Below are 15,958 nucleotides of genomic sequence, written 5' to 3' on the forward strand. Positions count from 1 at the left end.
CCTGTAGTCTCAGCTACTTGGGAGGCTGAGGCTGGAGAATTGTTTGAACCCGGGAGGCGGAGGTTGCAGTGAGCCGAGATCACACCATTGCACTCTAGCCTGGGCAACAGAGCAAGACTCTGTCTCCAAAACAAAGAAAAAAAAAAAAAGAAAGACATGGTCAGATTTGCATTTCAAACAAATGAACTCAGAATAATCTAGAAGGATAGATAATGTAGAAAATACCAAACTAGGAGTGAGACCACTAAAGAGGTGACCAGGTGTGAAGCTGGAGGGTTTTGATGGTAATGCACGGTTGCCAGAGAGATTCTTCGCCTTAACTTTCTACCCTCCTGGGAAGGCTGGCTATGCTGCACGAGGCCATTCTCCAACAAGGGGCACCTAGAGGATGGGCAGCTCTAGGCTGAAGGAAATGCTTTTCCGGTCAACTCAGGCATAGCTATTGCAGACCTGCAACCAAGGTTTAGGGAATCCCAAGGAAACACAAAGGTTTCTGGAAACACCCACACCTGATTTGATGGTATCCTCCAACAGATCTAGGGCTGCCCCCACAAACATGAAGGCCTTGGAAACCCAGCCCAGCAGTGTCCTTAGCACTGACTCAAACCACCTCTGGCTCTCCTGAGCCTCTAAGGCCCACGTGCTCCTGTGTCCAGCCTCTAGCCTTTCTGGAATTTCCGATTCCGACTATTCAGCCACCCTGGGTACCCTCAGCCAGAACAAGCTATGCATCCCAGGCCAGGACAATACTCACACGGTGCCTCCACAGGGCTTATGAAACTGATGAAAGGTGACACTTGCCCTCATTTCAGAGTAGAACAAGCTCTCTTGCCTACTCACGCAGGCCTTACTGGCTGGCCTGGCGCCGGACCCCAGCACTGTGCTCCTAAATCCAGTGTCTGTGCCCCAGCCCTTCTGAAGAAGTTTCACCTTGGTGTCCTAAAGTCTTAGGGAATCTATTGCCCAACCTCTCTATTTCTGATCCCCAGAGTATGGCCCAGCAGACACCCGGTACCAATACTAAAGTGCCTGGACAGGAGTCTCAAGTGTCTGCTGCCAGTCCATACTGGGAGTTTCATGAGAGGGGCCGGGAATTGTCTTATCAGTCAGAACATGGGGTGGGAGGAGAGGAGAGGACATGATGACCACCCTATTGTCGTTTTGGATTTTAAAAAGCATTAAATTTCTAGAATCCCAACTTGCCAGGTGTTCTCAAGTGCAGGCAGTTTTACCCCTAAGAAGACTTTTGGCTATCTCTAGAGACATTATTAATGGTTGCAACTAGAGTAGGGGGATGCTACTCGCACCTGATGGGCCAGAGTTGCTGCTAAACATCCTACAATGCATAGGACAACTCTCCAAAGAATTCCCCGGTCCCAAATGTCAACAGTGCTGAGGTTAAGAAACCCTGCTCTAGGTAACCCCAGGCTCATGAGAATCCTAACTGGACCCAGAATTACCCAAGGAGGCAGTTAAAGCCTAAATTCAGAGGCTCTATTTCTAGATGTTGTCCTGGCCGAGTGCCCAAGAATTCTAGAGATATGTAAACCCAAGACATAAGCTCCAAAGATGCCCAGAGAAAGAAGACAGTGTGGAGGAAGTCCCTGACCCTTCTACAGTGATCTCTGAGTCAGAGAAGAGCTTCTGAGCCACCATGAAAGCCCATAGCTTGGCTTAGGAAGGACATGTACTGGGAATTAAAATGGGAGCCCTAAAGACTACCCAGGATATTCCAGAGAATGTAGGAATGTAGGGAACAGATAATCCTGACGGCCTTAGAAAAATGATATCCGGGCCAGGCACGGAGGCTCATGTCTGTAATCCCAACACTTTGGGAGGCCGAGGTGGGCGGATCACCTGAGGTCTGGAGTTCAAGACCAGCCTGGCCAACATGGTGAAACCCCATCTCTACTAAAAATACAAAAATTAGCCGGGTGTGGTGGCACACGCCTGTAATCCCAGCTTATCGGGAGGCCGAGGCAGAAGAATCTCTTGAACCCTGAAGGCAGAGGCTACAGTGAGCCGAGATCACGCCATTGCACTCCAACCAGGGTGACAAGAGCGAAACTCCATCTCAAAAAAAAAAAAAAAAAAAAAAAGATATATCAGCTATTGAAGCTCTGTGTAAATACGGCTGACCTCCCCTTTCTGAGAGCCCACTGGAGAAGAGGGGGAAGGCATTCCCAGGAGACACTGTCCAAGTCACATGGTGACATCGTACTTTGGTCCTAAATGGCATGATGGGTCAAATCTAAAGGATAGACTTCATGTTCAATTTCTACCATGTTGTTCAGTCATCCTCAGCCCCAACTTCCCTCCTTTTAAGCTGAGAATCACCCTGATGATAGCCATTTTTTTCCAGGGCTCCTATCCCCCAGATCGATGCCTTGTATAGTCCAAAACCAAGGGTCCTAGGATCTCATTTGCTGCTCTCTCTTCTTCCATCCACTTCCAGGGCCATTCACATACCTGGCTTTCCAGATCTGTCCTAGATCGCATCTGTGTTTGACTTGCTTTAAAGGTACATTATGCAGAGAACCACCTGGCTTCCTGGCTTGGGAAGGCATCTGTAGCCTGGCCAGTTGCCCCAGCCCTCATGACAACAACTTCCTCCTTGTGTCAGCCAGTACCTTATGTTGCAGATGCTAACGTGTCTCCCAGCTAAACCCTTTGAAGTCATGAAAGAGAGCTCTAAACCATGAGCAGGTTTCCTTCCTTCTTTCCTTCCTTTCTTTCTCCTTCCTTCCTTCCTACCTTCCTTCCTTCCTTCCTACCTTCCTTTTTTTTGAGACGAAGTCACGCTCTGTCACCCAGGCTCAAGTGCAGTGGCGCAATCTCGGCTCACTGCAAACTTCACCTCCCGGGTTCAAGTGATTCTCCTGCATCAGCCTCCTGAGTAGCGCACGTCTTTCTCCCTCCCTCCCTGCCTTCCTCCCTTCCTTCCTTCTCTCTCTTTCTCTTTCTCTTTCTTTCTTTCTTTCTTTTCTTTCCTTCCTTCCTCCCTTCTCTTTCTCTCTTTCTCTTTCTTTTCTTTCTTTCTTTCTTTTTTTCTTTCTTTCGTTCTTTCTCTTTCTTTCTTTCTTTCTCTCTTTCCTTTCTTACAGGGTCTTGCTCTGTCACTCAGGCTGGAGCATAGTGGCACCATTATGGCTCACTGCAGCCCTGACTTCCTGGGCTCAAGCAATTCTCTCACCTCAGCCTTCCAACTAGTGAGAACTATAAGCACACACCACCACACCTGGCTCATTTTAAAAATTACTTTTTGGCTGGGCGTGGCGACTCACACCTGTAATCCCAGTAATTTGGGAGGCTGAGGCAGGTGGATCACGAGGTCAAGAGCTCAAGACCATCCTGGCCAACATGGTGAAACCCCATCTCTACTAAAAATACAAAAATCAGCTGGGCGTGGTAGCGCGTGCCTGTAGTCCCAGCTACTCGGGAGGCTGAGGCAGAGAATTGCTTAAACCCAGGAGGCAGAGGTTGCAGTGAGCCGAGATTGCGCCACTGCACTCCAGCCTGGGTGACAGAGTAAGACTAATCCTAGTCTTACTCTCCAAAAAAAAAAAAAAAAATTACTTTTTGTAGAGATGGGGTCTCACTATGTTGCCCAGGCTGGTCTCAAACTCCTGGGCTCAAGCGTTCTTCCTGCCTCGGCCTCCCAAAGTGTTGGGATTACAGGTGTGAGCCACCGTGCCTGGCCTGGAGCAGGTTTTCTAACAATTCCTCTGTTCCCTTCTCTTCCTCCCTTTCTTGCTCCTTCCACTCCAGTACTTCTAGCCACCTTTCTGCTTCTCTTTCTTCCCTCTTTGATTCTTTCTTTCCCTTCAACCTCTGGCTTAAGCTGGCCAAGTTTCCAAGTCAGGGAAGAAATTACTTGCAGAGGTGGTAGGTCTGAAGGACTGTGGCTGCTGCAAACCTCAAATGGAATCCACTGCAGCCCTCTCCTGTGCCTTCCTACTTTGGGCCTCTAAGTCATTCCTGCATTTCTCAGCACTTTCTACTTAGGGCTGTCATGATCATTGATTCTGAACAAAGTTTCTTTTGTATTCTACATCTGGACCTTCACCCTTTCTGCAAGGAAAAACTGTCCAAGTCTTTCTGGAAATGTAGCTAATATACTTGAAATAAAAATGCTCCAATTCATTCATTTGAGCCAATTTTTTTTTAATAGGAATGTGGTGACATAAGACATAATATTAACACATACCAATGATATTGATGTTAGCTGAGATTACTAGTTTACAATAACGCTATATATTAACACTATTGACAGCACAAAGTGTTACTATCTTAATTTTATGAGTTCTATTATCATGTAATCAATGCATAGCCTAAAAATTATACGGGGAACATTGGTTTGGAGAGAATAAATCAGAAAGGCAGAGACGCTGTAAAGAGGAAATCTAGTTAGGGGCTACTGGAAAAGTATAGACACTAGATGATGAAGGTATGAACCAAGCTTTATAATTTGGCATTTGGAATAATTCCAATGTCAACAAAAGCTGTAAGATACTTTGGTAAGGGGGCCAGGCTCGGTGGCTCACTTTGGGAGGCCGAGGCGGGTGAATCACGAGGTCAGGAGATCGAGACCATCCTGGCTATCACGGTGAAACCCCGTCTCTACTAAAAATACAAAAAGTTAGGTGGGTGTGGTGGCACACACCTGTAGTCCCAGCTACTCAGGAGGCTGAGGCAGGAGAATTGTTTGAACCAGGGAGGTGGAGGTTGCAGTGAGCCAAGATCATGCCACTGCACTCCAGCCTGGGTGACAGAGAGAGACTGTCTCAAAAAAAAAAAAAAAAAAAAAAAAGATACTTTGGTATTCATAACCAAATCACTAAGTATTGCCACCTGGTCTTGGTGCACACAGATTCCCTGGTCTCGGAAGCACACAATCCTAATTTCCCCAGCCTACATTCTCTCATTAAGGCACGTTATTTTGTTTTGGATCTCAGCACACAGCTGCCAAAGAGAATGCTTCTCCCCTAGTGTCCGCCCAATTTCCTGCCTGCCTGGAGCCCGGAAGGTGCATCTGGGCAGAGCCAATGCAGGACACTTGGCTGGGACCTCTCTGGTCACAGGCTCTCACAGGGAGTGGTCACTTGCCATGAGTTGTATTCAAAACCAGCAACCAAGGTGTGGTCTGAGCTCCTTTAAGCTCCAGGCTTTGGGGGCTCCTGGTGAGTCCCCAGAGAAGAGTCCAGAAAGAAGAATGGAAGGAGGGTGGCCTGCAAGGCGGAGTGTCCTCCTCTGCCTCACTGTCAGTCTTCTGCTTCAAGGTAAGATGGGACAAGAACAGGGAAGACCAGAGTGTGATTCCGAGGGACACCTGGACTCACCTCTAGCACTTGCAGGGCATTCAGAATTAATGTGTTAAATATTTCTTCCATAACGTCTGTGTCCTGATTTCCTTTTGGTGACAGATAGAAAGACAGTTCACTGATGAGTACACACAGACTTTCTCTATTCCTGCCTGCACAGGGATCTATCAAACTGTCTCATTTCACCTCTTCTCCAATTCCACCTTTTCACCGACTTCTGATGCTCCTCTACCACACCTTTCTTCCCCCTCTCCTTGTCTCTGTTTCTCCTGATATGATATCTATGAGAAGAGTAGCCACTGATTTTAAACATGCCCTGAGGGAGGGGACAATCTGAGGTGGAAATGAGCAGATATTTTGCTTCCATGAGGTAATATCTGTTCCCAATCTGGGCACATACCTTAAATATTATGGAAAGAGATGGAGATAGAGAGAAGGAGGCAGAGAAAAGGACCATATAATGATGGCAATGGGGCAAAGATGCCACTCAGGTACTACCCAGATGGCTCCCTGGCCATGGCCGAGAGACAATATCTACACCAGCCTCACTTTGTGGTTTTGTTGTTGTTGTTTGTTTTTTGACATGAAGTCTCGCTTTGTCGCCCAGGCTGGAGTGCAGTGGCACAATCTTGGCTCACTGCAACCTCCGCCTCTCGGGTTCAAGCGATTCTCCTGCCTCAGCTTCCTGAGTAGTTGGGATTACAGGCGCGCGCCACTATGCCCAGCTAATTTTTGTATTTTTAGTAGAGATAGGGTTTCACCATGTTGGCCAGGATGGTCTCGATCTCTGGACCTTGTGATCCGCCCACCTCGGCCTCCCAAAGTGCTGGGATTATAGGCATGAGTCACCATGCCCAGCACACCGGCCTCACTTTGTGACTGAACAAATGCTGTATGCTCAGTGATGTCACCTCATGATCCCGATGCTAGAAATAACCCATGAGATAACTGAGGTCACTAAATCTGAGAAGAGCAAAATAAATGCATAGCACCAAGGTAAGCACCTAGTCAGATACCTACCACGTTTCTTACATCTACCTAGTAAGCGCAGTTGTGTAAAATGTCTCTTATCCTCTTGATATATCAGTTCTTGCCTTCAGTAGACTTAAGATCCTAAGAGTTAGAGAGAGAAATACATTAGCATCGATTTTTAGGTGACTTGGACCACAAGTTTTGGGCAGTTCTACTGCTAGGTGAGCCAAGAGTCTTGTGATGGGTACATTAAAGGACTCCTGGAAGTAGCTGCCATCACACTTAGGCCAAGTTTTCATATAGATTTGGGCAAACTTTGCATGAGGATGAAACAATGGGAATGAGAATAGAACCCTGACCTCAGCTCACCACATCGACTTTCACCATTTGCCTACCAGCCCAGCCCATCCTCCCCAACCATGGCCTTGGGGAGTCTTGGCATGGGAAGGAGGGGCTCACCTGCTCCTCTCAGTATGTCCCCTATTTTATCTCTCTGCAGAGAGATTCCAGCCCTAGAAATAGAGTCCCTCTCTCACGCAGTCTCTGCTCTCTATAGGAAGAGGCGACGCTTTTACCATCAATTGCTCAGGCTTTGACCAGCATGGGGTTGACCCTGCTGCCTTCCAAGCAGTGTTTGACAGAAAGGCCTTCCGTCCATTCACCAACTACAGCATCCCTACCCGTGTCAACATCTCCTTCACCCTGTCTGCCATCCTGGGAGTGGTGAGACTTAGTCCCTGCATCTTTTCCATGGCTTCTCATAAGGAACGAGGACCCTCTGCCCTGTCAACCCAACATGGCCCTGGCCCCGTGGTGAACAATAGGTACCCTGGATGGACTTAACACAAGTTAGATGGTTTTCCTATGCAATGGAGATGCACGAAGAAGAATACTGCAGTGATATTTTTTCAGGAAGCCATTTGTCTTTGAATCCTGTCATTTCTAGAATGCTCTAGAAAAAAGTAGTCTGTATATTAATTAAAATCAGAATTGCCCATAGACACAGGGGAAACAAGTGAGGAAAAGACAATTCAGCATCTACAACAATGCCTGGCCCAATAAATTAGTAAATATTGGTGGGAATATGAGGTGGGCATTGGCCAAACCTTTTTACACTAATAATCCTGAGTGGAAATTTCCTTGTCAGGATGCACAGCTCCAGCTGCTGACATCATTCCTGTGGATGGATTTGGTAAGGCAGATTCAACTATCTCCTCCCCGCTTCATTTATAATTTTAAGCCTGAGCAGTTAGAAGTGACTTAAAGGGGCCAGGAGCAGTGGCTCATGCCTGTAAATCCCAGCACTTTGGGAGGCCGAGGCAGGTGGATCACCTGAGGTCAGGAGTTCAAGACCAGCCTGGCCAACATGGTGAAACCCCATCTCTACTAAAAATACAAAAATTAGCTGGGCATGGTGGCAGGTGCCTATAATCCCAGCTATTCAGGAGGCTGAGGCAGGAAAATTGCTTGAACCGGGGAGGCAGAGGTTGCAGAGAGCCAAGATTGCGCCACTGCACCCCATGCTAGGTGACAAGAGCGAAACTCCATCACACACACACACACACACACACAGAAAAAGTGACTTAAAAGTTTTCTAGTTCAAACCTCTACGCAAAGTATAACTTTTTCTGGGATCTGGGACAAAATAACTCCATGTAGAACTGGACTCACCATGGGGACCCAAACCTCCCTGGGAGTCTTAGGAAGATTGAAATAGCAACTCAAAAAAAAAAAAAAAGGCCAAGTGCAGGCCAAAATATTGGTGTGGTCCTAACTCCAAGTGGTTTTAGGCCATATTTAATATCTGCCTGCCAAAAGGCTATCAAGGGGTACTTTTCTGGTGACACCTTGTTAAATCAAGAATTGGGGGGATAAGCTGTTGTTATTAGGGTCACAAATGGGAGTGGGAGGATCAAGGTTTAAAGAAGAATGGAAAGGGTGGGAGAGGCCGACAGGGCAAGCTCACCGTCACTCACCTCTGTCCCTCACTGCCCTGACGCAGGTGTGGGACAATCCTTTCATTAACTGGAACCCAAAAGAGTGTGCTGGCATCAATAAACTCACGGTATTAGCTGAAAACCTGTGGCTCCCAGACATCTTCATCTTGGAATCGTGCGTATGCAGGCTGGGGAAGCCAGTGTGAAACCTCATCTGCTGAGAACAGCCTAGGGTCAGCACAGGGCATGGGGCCACCAAAAGATTCAGACAGGCACATAGTCTCAACGAACCGACTTCCACAAATCACTACGAGTAGAAGAGGCGAGAGAGTGACATTAAAGAAACAGCCCAGGGCCAGGCACGGTGGCTCACGCCTGTAATCCCAGCACTTTGGGAGGCCAAGGCAGGTGGATCACCTGAGGTCAGAAGTTCGAGACCAGCCTGGCCAATATGGTGAAACCTCATCTCTACTAAAAATACAAAATTAGCCAGGTGTGGTGGCACACCCCTGTAATCCCAGCTACTTGGGAGGCTGAGGCAGGAGAATTGCTTGAACCTAGGAGGCGGAGGTTGCAGTGAGCTGAGATTGCGCCACTGAACTCCAGCCTGGGCTACAAGAGTGAAACTGTCTCAAAAACAAAAAAAATAAAAATAAAAAGAGAAAGAGCCCAGAAGGAGGGCACAGCAGGGGAGACCCTGGAAGGAAGGGAGACAAGAGCTGATTAAGCCTCCATCTCTTCCCTCCCTTCCCCAAACAGCATGGATGTGGATCAGACGCCTTCGGGTCTCACTGCCTATATCAGCAGTGAAGGTCGAATAAAGTATGATAAGCCAATGAAGGTGACCAGCATCTGTAACCTGGACATCTTCTACTTCCCTTTTGACCAACAGAACTGTACCTTCACCTTCAGTTCTTTCCTCTACACGGGTAAGTGTGACACATTTTGGTAGCTGTTTAAGATTCAGGGAAAGACATTTGAGTGGTGTAGGTATCGTTAGAAAAGGTTTTGGATCAGTATTGCTCCACTCTGGTGGCCTAACAAAGCTTTTTGAAAATACCAATAACTGGCCAGGCGCAGTGGCTCGCACTTTGAGAGGCAAAGGCGGGACAAACGCTTGTGCCCAGGAGTTTGAGACCAGCCTGGGCAACATAGTGAGACCCCCATCTCTACAAAATATAAAAAGAATTAGCCCCAGCTACTTGGGAGGCTGAGGCAGGAGGATTGTTTGAGCCAGAGAGGCTGAGGCTGCAGTGAGCTGTGATTGCACACTGCATTCCAGCCTGGGTGACAGAGTGAGACTCTGTTTTTAAAACAAAAAACAGATTGGGCGCGGTGGCTCACGCCTGTAATCCCAGCACTTTGGGAGGCCGAGGCGGGCAGATCACAAGGTCAGGAGATCGAGACCATCCTGGCTAACACAGTGAAATCTCATATCTACTAAATATACAAAAAATTAGCCTGGCGTGGTGGTGGGCGCCTGTAGTCCCAGCTACTCAGGAAGCTGAGGTAGGAGAATGGTGTGAAACTTGGGAGGTGGAGGTTGCAGTGAGCCGAGACTGCCCCACTGCACTGCAGCCTGGGCGACAGAGCGAGACTCCGTCTCAAAACAAAACAAAACAAAACACAAAAACAAAAGCCTAATAACCGCACATCACCCCAGATGCCAATTAAATTGTTCCAGGTAGGGCCCAGGTGATGCTAACGTGCAGACGGGGTTACGAACTGCTGCTTTACAAGCTGAGTGGCCCTTGTGCCAAATGAGGCCCAGCTGACTCTGAGCTGTTGCACACCTATAATTTTTAGCTCAAATCTTTTAACTCTAATAGCTAACACACTTAAAAACCGGTAAATTAATATAACCGAATGCCACCAGGTGTCATGTGGCAGATTTGGATAAACTAAAACCATCAAAATGGGCATGCCTATAATTATTAAAACATTGAGCTATTCAAGCTTGATTCCACTAAAACACCACCATACAACTGGGGGACTGAGAAGGAAAATAGGCATGACTCCAAAAGTTCTTGACTCACGTTGGAGTCATATCCAATATTCCCATAACGAACTTGACTCACTCTTGTTTTCAACAACAAAAGAAATTAATGCCGCTGCCCACACACATATGAATTGCTAGTCCGGTAACCCACTTCTGAGAAAACCAGAATACCCTGCTTTAAAAGGACAGAGGAAAGTTTGTTTTAGAAGCTCAGTGGGGGAGGAATCCAATTTCGTGGGCGGGAGGCTTGGGAAAACGTCTGCAATGAACTGACCGGCCTCCCTTCCAGTGGACGGCATGCTGCTGGGCATGGACAAGGAGGTGTGGGAGATCACAGACACGTCTCGCAACGTCATCCGAACCCAGGGGGAGTGGGAGCTCTTGGGCATCAACAAGGCCACCCCAAAGATGTCCATGGGCAACGACCTATATGACCAGATCATGTTCTATGTGAGTCCAGGGGCCCCTGTTTGACTTCTGATCCCAGCAGCCCTTTGATTGTCCTCTTGACCTGAGGCTCTTTGGGAAGTAAAAAAGAAGCTCCAGGCCGGGTGCAGTGGCTCACACCTGTAATCCCAGCACTTTGGGAGGCCGAGGGAGGTGGATCACAAGGTCAGGAGTTCAAGACCAGCCTGGCCAACATGGTGAAACCCCGTCTCTACTTAAAAAAACACAAAAATTAGCCGGGTGTGGTGGCACATGCCTGTAGTCCCAGCTACTTGGGAGGTTGAGACCGGAGAATGGCTTGAACCCAGGAGGCGGAGGCTGCAGTGAGCTGAGATAATGCCACTGCACTGCAGCCTGGGCAAGACAGAATAAGACTCCGTCTCAAAAAATAAAATAAAAATAAAGCTCCAGAGGTTTGGGCATCTGCTTCCCACTGCCCCATCTACCTAATTACCCTGAAGCAGGATCCCCAAGGCCTCCCACCTCCCCATTCACCCACTCCTCATTCACCCACTCCTGCTCTGGAGAGGAGAGGAATGGCTGGACCGTAATAAGCCCTGCCGCTCAGAATGGAACAGCTCACCCCTACTGCTCAGAATGACTTAAAGGGTCCACTTGCACCTTAAATTCTACAGTCATTGTGTTCCTAGTAAGTTAAAAATGAATAAAAATTAGACAACAAATCAGAGGCTCCTATTAGACGAGCACAATTATATGCACAAGTGTTACTTAAAAAAGTCGTCCCCAGCAGCCTCACAGCACATTGGCAAGGATTAGGGGTCAGATATGCAAATTGAGCCCTCTGCTGTCTATTTATTTGCCATCTTCTCCGGTCTCTCTCCAGGTGGCCATCAGGCGCAGGCCCAGCCTCTACATCATAAACCTGCTGGTGCCCAGTAGCTTTCTGGTTGCCATTGACGCCCTCAGCTTCTACCTGCCAGCAGAGAGCGAGAATCGTGCCCCATTCAAGATAACGCTTCTGCTGGGCTACAACGTCTTCTTGCTCATGATGAATGACTTGCTCCCTGCCAGTGGCACCCCCCTCATCAGTATGGCTCCTCTCACTTTCGGGAGGAGAAAGGGCACCCGGGGCCAGGGAGGAGGGCCAGGAGAAATGGCTGCTGCTCCACTGAAGGAAGGAAGGGGCTGTGAAAGAAGACTGGATTTAGGAAAGAGGCGTGATAAATGCTTAGAGATAAATTTGCCTGGTTTGTTTATGATTTGCTCTGCCCTCAGGTGTCTACTTCGCCCTGTGCCTGTCCCTGATGGTGGTCAGCCTGCTGGAGACCGTCTTCATCACCCACCTGCTGCACGTGGCCACCACCCAGCCCCCACCCATGCCTCAGTGGCTTCACTCCCTGCTGCTCCACTGCACCAGCCCAGGGAGATGCTGTCCCACTGCGCCCCAGAAGGGAAATAAGGGCCTGGGTCTCACCCCCCCCAACCTGCCTGGTGAGGGAAGCCAGCACTGCCCATACTCGCCCTTCACACTGGGCCCCACACTCCTCTAATCCTGTCCCCTTCCCACTCCATGACTGAGCCTCTGTCCTCTCCACAGGCCCAAAGGAGCCGGGGGAGTTAGCAGGGAAGAAGCTGGGACCCAGAGAGACCGAGCCAGATGGGGGCTCAGGATGGACAAAGACCCAGCTAATGGAGCTGTGGGTGCAGTTCAGCCACGCAATGGACACCCTGCTCTTCCGCCTCTACCTGCTCTTCATGGCCTCCTCCATCCTTACTGTCATTGTCCTCTGGAACACCTAGGCAGACATCCCCCCTCTCTGGCAAACAACAGCTTGGAGTTTCTGCTGGTCTTGGGCCAGCCAGACTCACTTTCCTGATCTTAGCCACTTATCCCCAGTAACTACCATGTCCCCTTCTAAATTCCAAAAACTCCAACACAGCACTACCAAGCAGGTTCGGGACGGCCCCGTACAATTTCCTGACTGCTCCTCAGGCTGCTCATTCCTGCTCTCCTTCAGTCTCCCTGACCTACCACCTAACTCCTCACTCCCTGATCAATGGAAGTCCAGGTCAGTGGAGTCTCTCCTTGATTGATCACCCCAATAAACAACTTTCCAGGAAGCACTGGCTCTTCAGTTTGTTTGTTTATTTATTTATTTATTTATCGAGATGGAGTCTCACTCTGTCACCCACGCTGGAGTGCAAGTGATGCCATCTCAGCTCACTGCAACCTCCGCCTCCCAGGCATGATTCTCATGCCTCAGCTTCCCAAGTAGCTGGGATTACAGGTGCATACCACCACACCCAGGTAGTTTTTGTATTTTTAGTAGAGACAGGGTTTCGCCATGTTGGCCAGGCTGGTCTGGAACTCCTGACCTTAAGTGTTCCACCCGCCTCGGCCTCCCAAAGTGTTGGGATTACAAGCGTGAACCACCTCACCCAGCCCTGTTCGTTATATTTATTATAAGTCTACAAACTCTGGGGTGGAGAATCCTCTTGCAGAAGCTTTGATACTTCCCCCTAAGCAGGTGTAATCTGATGTGATTTTAAGGGTTTTAGACACTTTCAGAGTTTTATAAGAATAAGAAGGCCAAGTTTTATTTGCAAGAAATTATTTCATTTGCAATAAAATATTTATAAATGCAAAGTGTTCCTTTCAGCAACCATTTCTTTTTCACTTTCCTTTACCTCTCATTCCTGAAATTGCTCTTTGAAATAAATCATATCTTGTGTCATTCTTTTTTATTCTAACAGGTTTCTCTTACTTCACAACATCAAACAGGGTGGGCTTTCTAAATATGCGTGCTTGAGGCTGGGTGGTTCATGCCTGTAATCCCAGCACTTTGGGAGGCTGAGGAGAGAGGCTAGAAGTTTGAGACCAGCCTGGGCAACAAAGCGAGACCTTGTCTCTACAAAAATAATAATTAACTGATTAATTAATTAAAAATTAGCTAGGTGCAGTGGTACATGCCTGTAGTCCTAGCTACTCTAGGGACTAAGGTAGGAGGATCACTTGAGCCCAGTTCAAAGTTACGGGGAGCCACGATCGCACCCTTGCAATCCAGCTTGGGCATCAGGGCAAGAACCAGTCTCTTAAAAATAAAATAAAACAAAAAAAGTTTTTTAAGTTCCCTGTTAATAGTAGTTCACAGCAGGGCTCGGTAGCTCACACCTGTAATCTTAGCACTTTGGGAGCCCAAGGTGGACAGATTGCAAGATCAGGAGTTCGAGACCAGCCTGACCAATATGGTGAAACCCCATCTCTACTAAAAATACAAAAACTAGCCGGATGTGGTGGCGTGCACCTGTAGTCCCAGCTACTCGGGAGGCTGAGGCAGAAGAATTGATTGAACCCAGGAGGCAGAAGTTGCAGTGAGCCGAGATTGTGCCACTGCACTCCAGCCTGGGTGATAGAGCAAGACTCTGTCTCAAAAAATAATAATAATAATATAGTAGTTCTCACCTTCATCAACAGCTATAATCATGGGAGAATTCTAATAGCTAGCTGCAAGCAACACCCTGAGGAGAAACAGAAATTGAAAGAGAAAGTCAAAAAACACCAGCGACAAATTTCTGGATGATATTTCAATTGGATAAACACATTTCAGGGATTTATTTGTTTGCCCTTCTGCCTCCCCTAAGAGTATGCTTTCATAAAGATCAGGGTCAACATCTCATCCATTTTTATAGTTTAGCGCATGGTACCATATCTGGCACATCATGGATACTTAACACAGAATTGGGGTTTTTTTTTGTTTTTTTCTTTCCAACTTTTAGGTTCAAGGGGTACATGTGCAGGTTTGTTACCTGGGTAAATTACATATCACAGGGGTTTGGTGTACAGATAATATTGTCATCCAGGTATTATTATTATTTTTTTTGTTGTTGTTGTTGAGATGGAGTTTTGCTCTTGTTACCCAGGCTTGGGTGCAATGGCATGATCTTGGCTCATGGCAACTTCCGCCTCCCGGGTTCAAGCTATTCTCCAGCCTCAGCCTCCCAAGTAGCTGGGATTACAGGCATGTGCCACCATGCCCAGCTGATTTTGTATTTTTAGTAGAGACATGGTTTCTCCATGTTGGTCAAGCTGGTCTCAAACTCCTGACCTCAGGTGATCCACCTGCCTCGGCCTCCCAAAGTGTTGGGATTACAGGCCTGAGCCACTGCACCTGGCAGTACTAGGTTTTCTGTTCCTGTGTTAATTCTCTTAAGATAAGGCTTCCAGCTCCAACCATGTTTCTGCAAAGGCCACTATCTCCTTTTTATGGCTGTGTAGTATTCCATGTGCATATGAACCATATTTTTTTATCCAGTCCACCACTGATGTGCTTCTAGGTTGATTCCATGTCTGCTATTGTGAATAGTCCTAAAATGAACATACATTTGCATGTGTCTTTATGGTAGAATGATTTACATTCATTTGAGTATATATCTGTAATAGAATTGCTGGGTCAAATGGTAGCTCTATTTTAAGTTCTTTGAGAAATCTCCACACTGCTTTCCACAGTGGCTGAACTAATTTACATTCGCATCAGCAGCATATACATGTTCTCTTTCCTCCACAACCTCTCCAGCATCTGTTACTTTTTTTTTTTTTTTTAGACGAAGTCTCACTCTGTCGCCCAGGCTGGAGCGCATTGGTGCAATCTCGGCTCACTGCAAGCTCCGCCTCCCGGGCTCACGCCATTCTCCTGCCTCAGCCTCTCCGAGTAGCTGGGACTACAGGCGCCCGCCACCACGCCCGGCTAATTTTTTGTATTTTTTAGTAGAGACGGGGTTTCACCGTGGCCTCGATCTCCTGACCTCGTGATCTGCCCGCCTCGGCCTCCCAAAGTGCTGGGATTACAAGCGTGAGCCACCGCGCCCAGCCTAGCATCTGTTACTTTTTCAACTTTTAAATAACAGCCAATCTGATGGGTGTGAAATGGTATATCACTGTGGTTTGGATTTGCATTTCCCTAATGATTAGTGATATTGAGCATTTTCTCATATGCTTCTTGGCCACGCATATGTCTTCTTTTGAGAAGTGAATACAGCATTGTTGAACGAGTAAATGTGTGAATGAATGCCAGCCAGCCAAAATCCGCATTTTACTAGCTCTAGCTATAAATCCCTTCCCAATATATTTTATTTTCTTTATCGAATGTGGACAATCAGCAACACATCTTCATGTGTCAACTATCTCTGAGTTCTTGGAGATGTTACTTATATCCTGGCAAAGGCAGTTCTGATATCAGATTATCTTGTTTCCTTCTCCTTTCCATTACTTGGAACATATTTCCCACTCAGAAACTCAATTGGTTTTTGCCAATAACTTAAAG

General features: G+C 47.5%; 1 protein-coding gene and 1 pseudogene across 1 annotated transcript; one reads left to right on the top strand and one right to left on the bottom strand.

Annotated features, from left to right (window-relative positions):
- The window catches only part of LOC116479888 (putative elongation factor 1-alpha-like 3), a 77,430-nt pseudogene that overhangs the window by 21,033 nt on the left and 40,439 nt on the right, over positions 1-15,958 (bottom strand).
- HTR3C (5-hydroxytryptamine receptor 3C) lies at positions 5,179-12,758 on the top strand. Its single transcript, XM_032171751.2, has 9 exons — positions 5,179-5,279; positions 6,850-7,016; positions 7,441-7,485; positions 8,296-8,405; positions 8,990-9,159; positions 10,519-10,679; positions 11,521-11,725; positions 11,913-12,128; positions 12,235-12,758. The coding sequence occupies exons 1-9, from the start codon at positions 5,213-5,215 to the stop codon at positions 12,435-12,437; spliced, it is 1,344 nt and encodes a 447-aa protein (XP_032027642.1). The 5' UTR covers positions 5,179-5,212; the 3' UTR covers positions 12,438-12,758.

This window comes from Hylobates moloch, unplaced genomic scaffold (genome assembly GCF_009828535.3).
Source record: "Hylobates moloch isolate HMO894 unplaced genomic scaffold, HMol_V3 SCAFFOLD_13, whole genome shotgun sequence".
NCBI classification, from domain to species: Eukaryota; Metazoa; Chordata; class Mammalia; order Primates; family Hylobatidae; genus Hylobates; species Hylobates moloch.

Bases quoted from the DNA above. Each gene is read 5' to 3' on its own strand.
- HTR3C (XM_032171751.2), top strand. From the start codon at position 5,213: ATGGAAGGAGGGTGGCCTGCAAGGCGGAGTGTCCTCCTCTGCCTCACT. The intron at 7,017-7,440 runs GTGAGACTTAGT...TTTCCTTGTCAG, and splicing joins TGTCTGCCATCCTGGGAGTG to GATGCACAGCTCCAGCTGCT. The intron at 9,160-10,518 runs GTAAGTGTGACA...CCTCCCTTCCAG, and splicing joins CAGTTCTTTCCTCTACACGG to TGGACGGCATGCTGCTGGGC.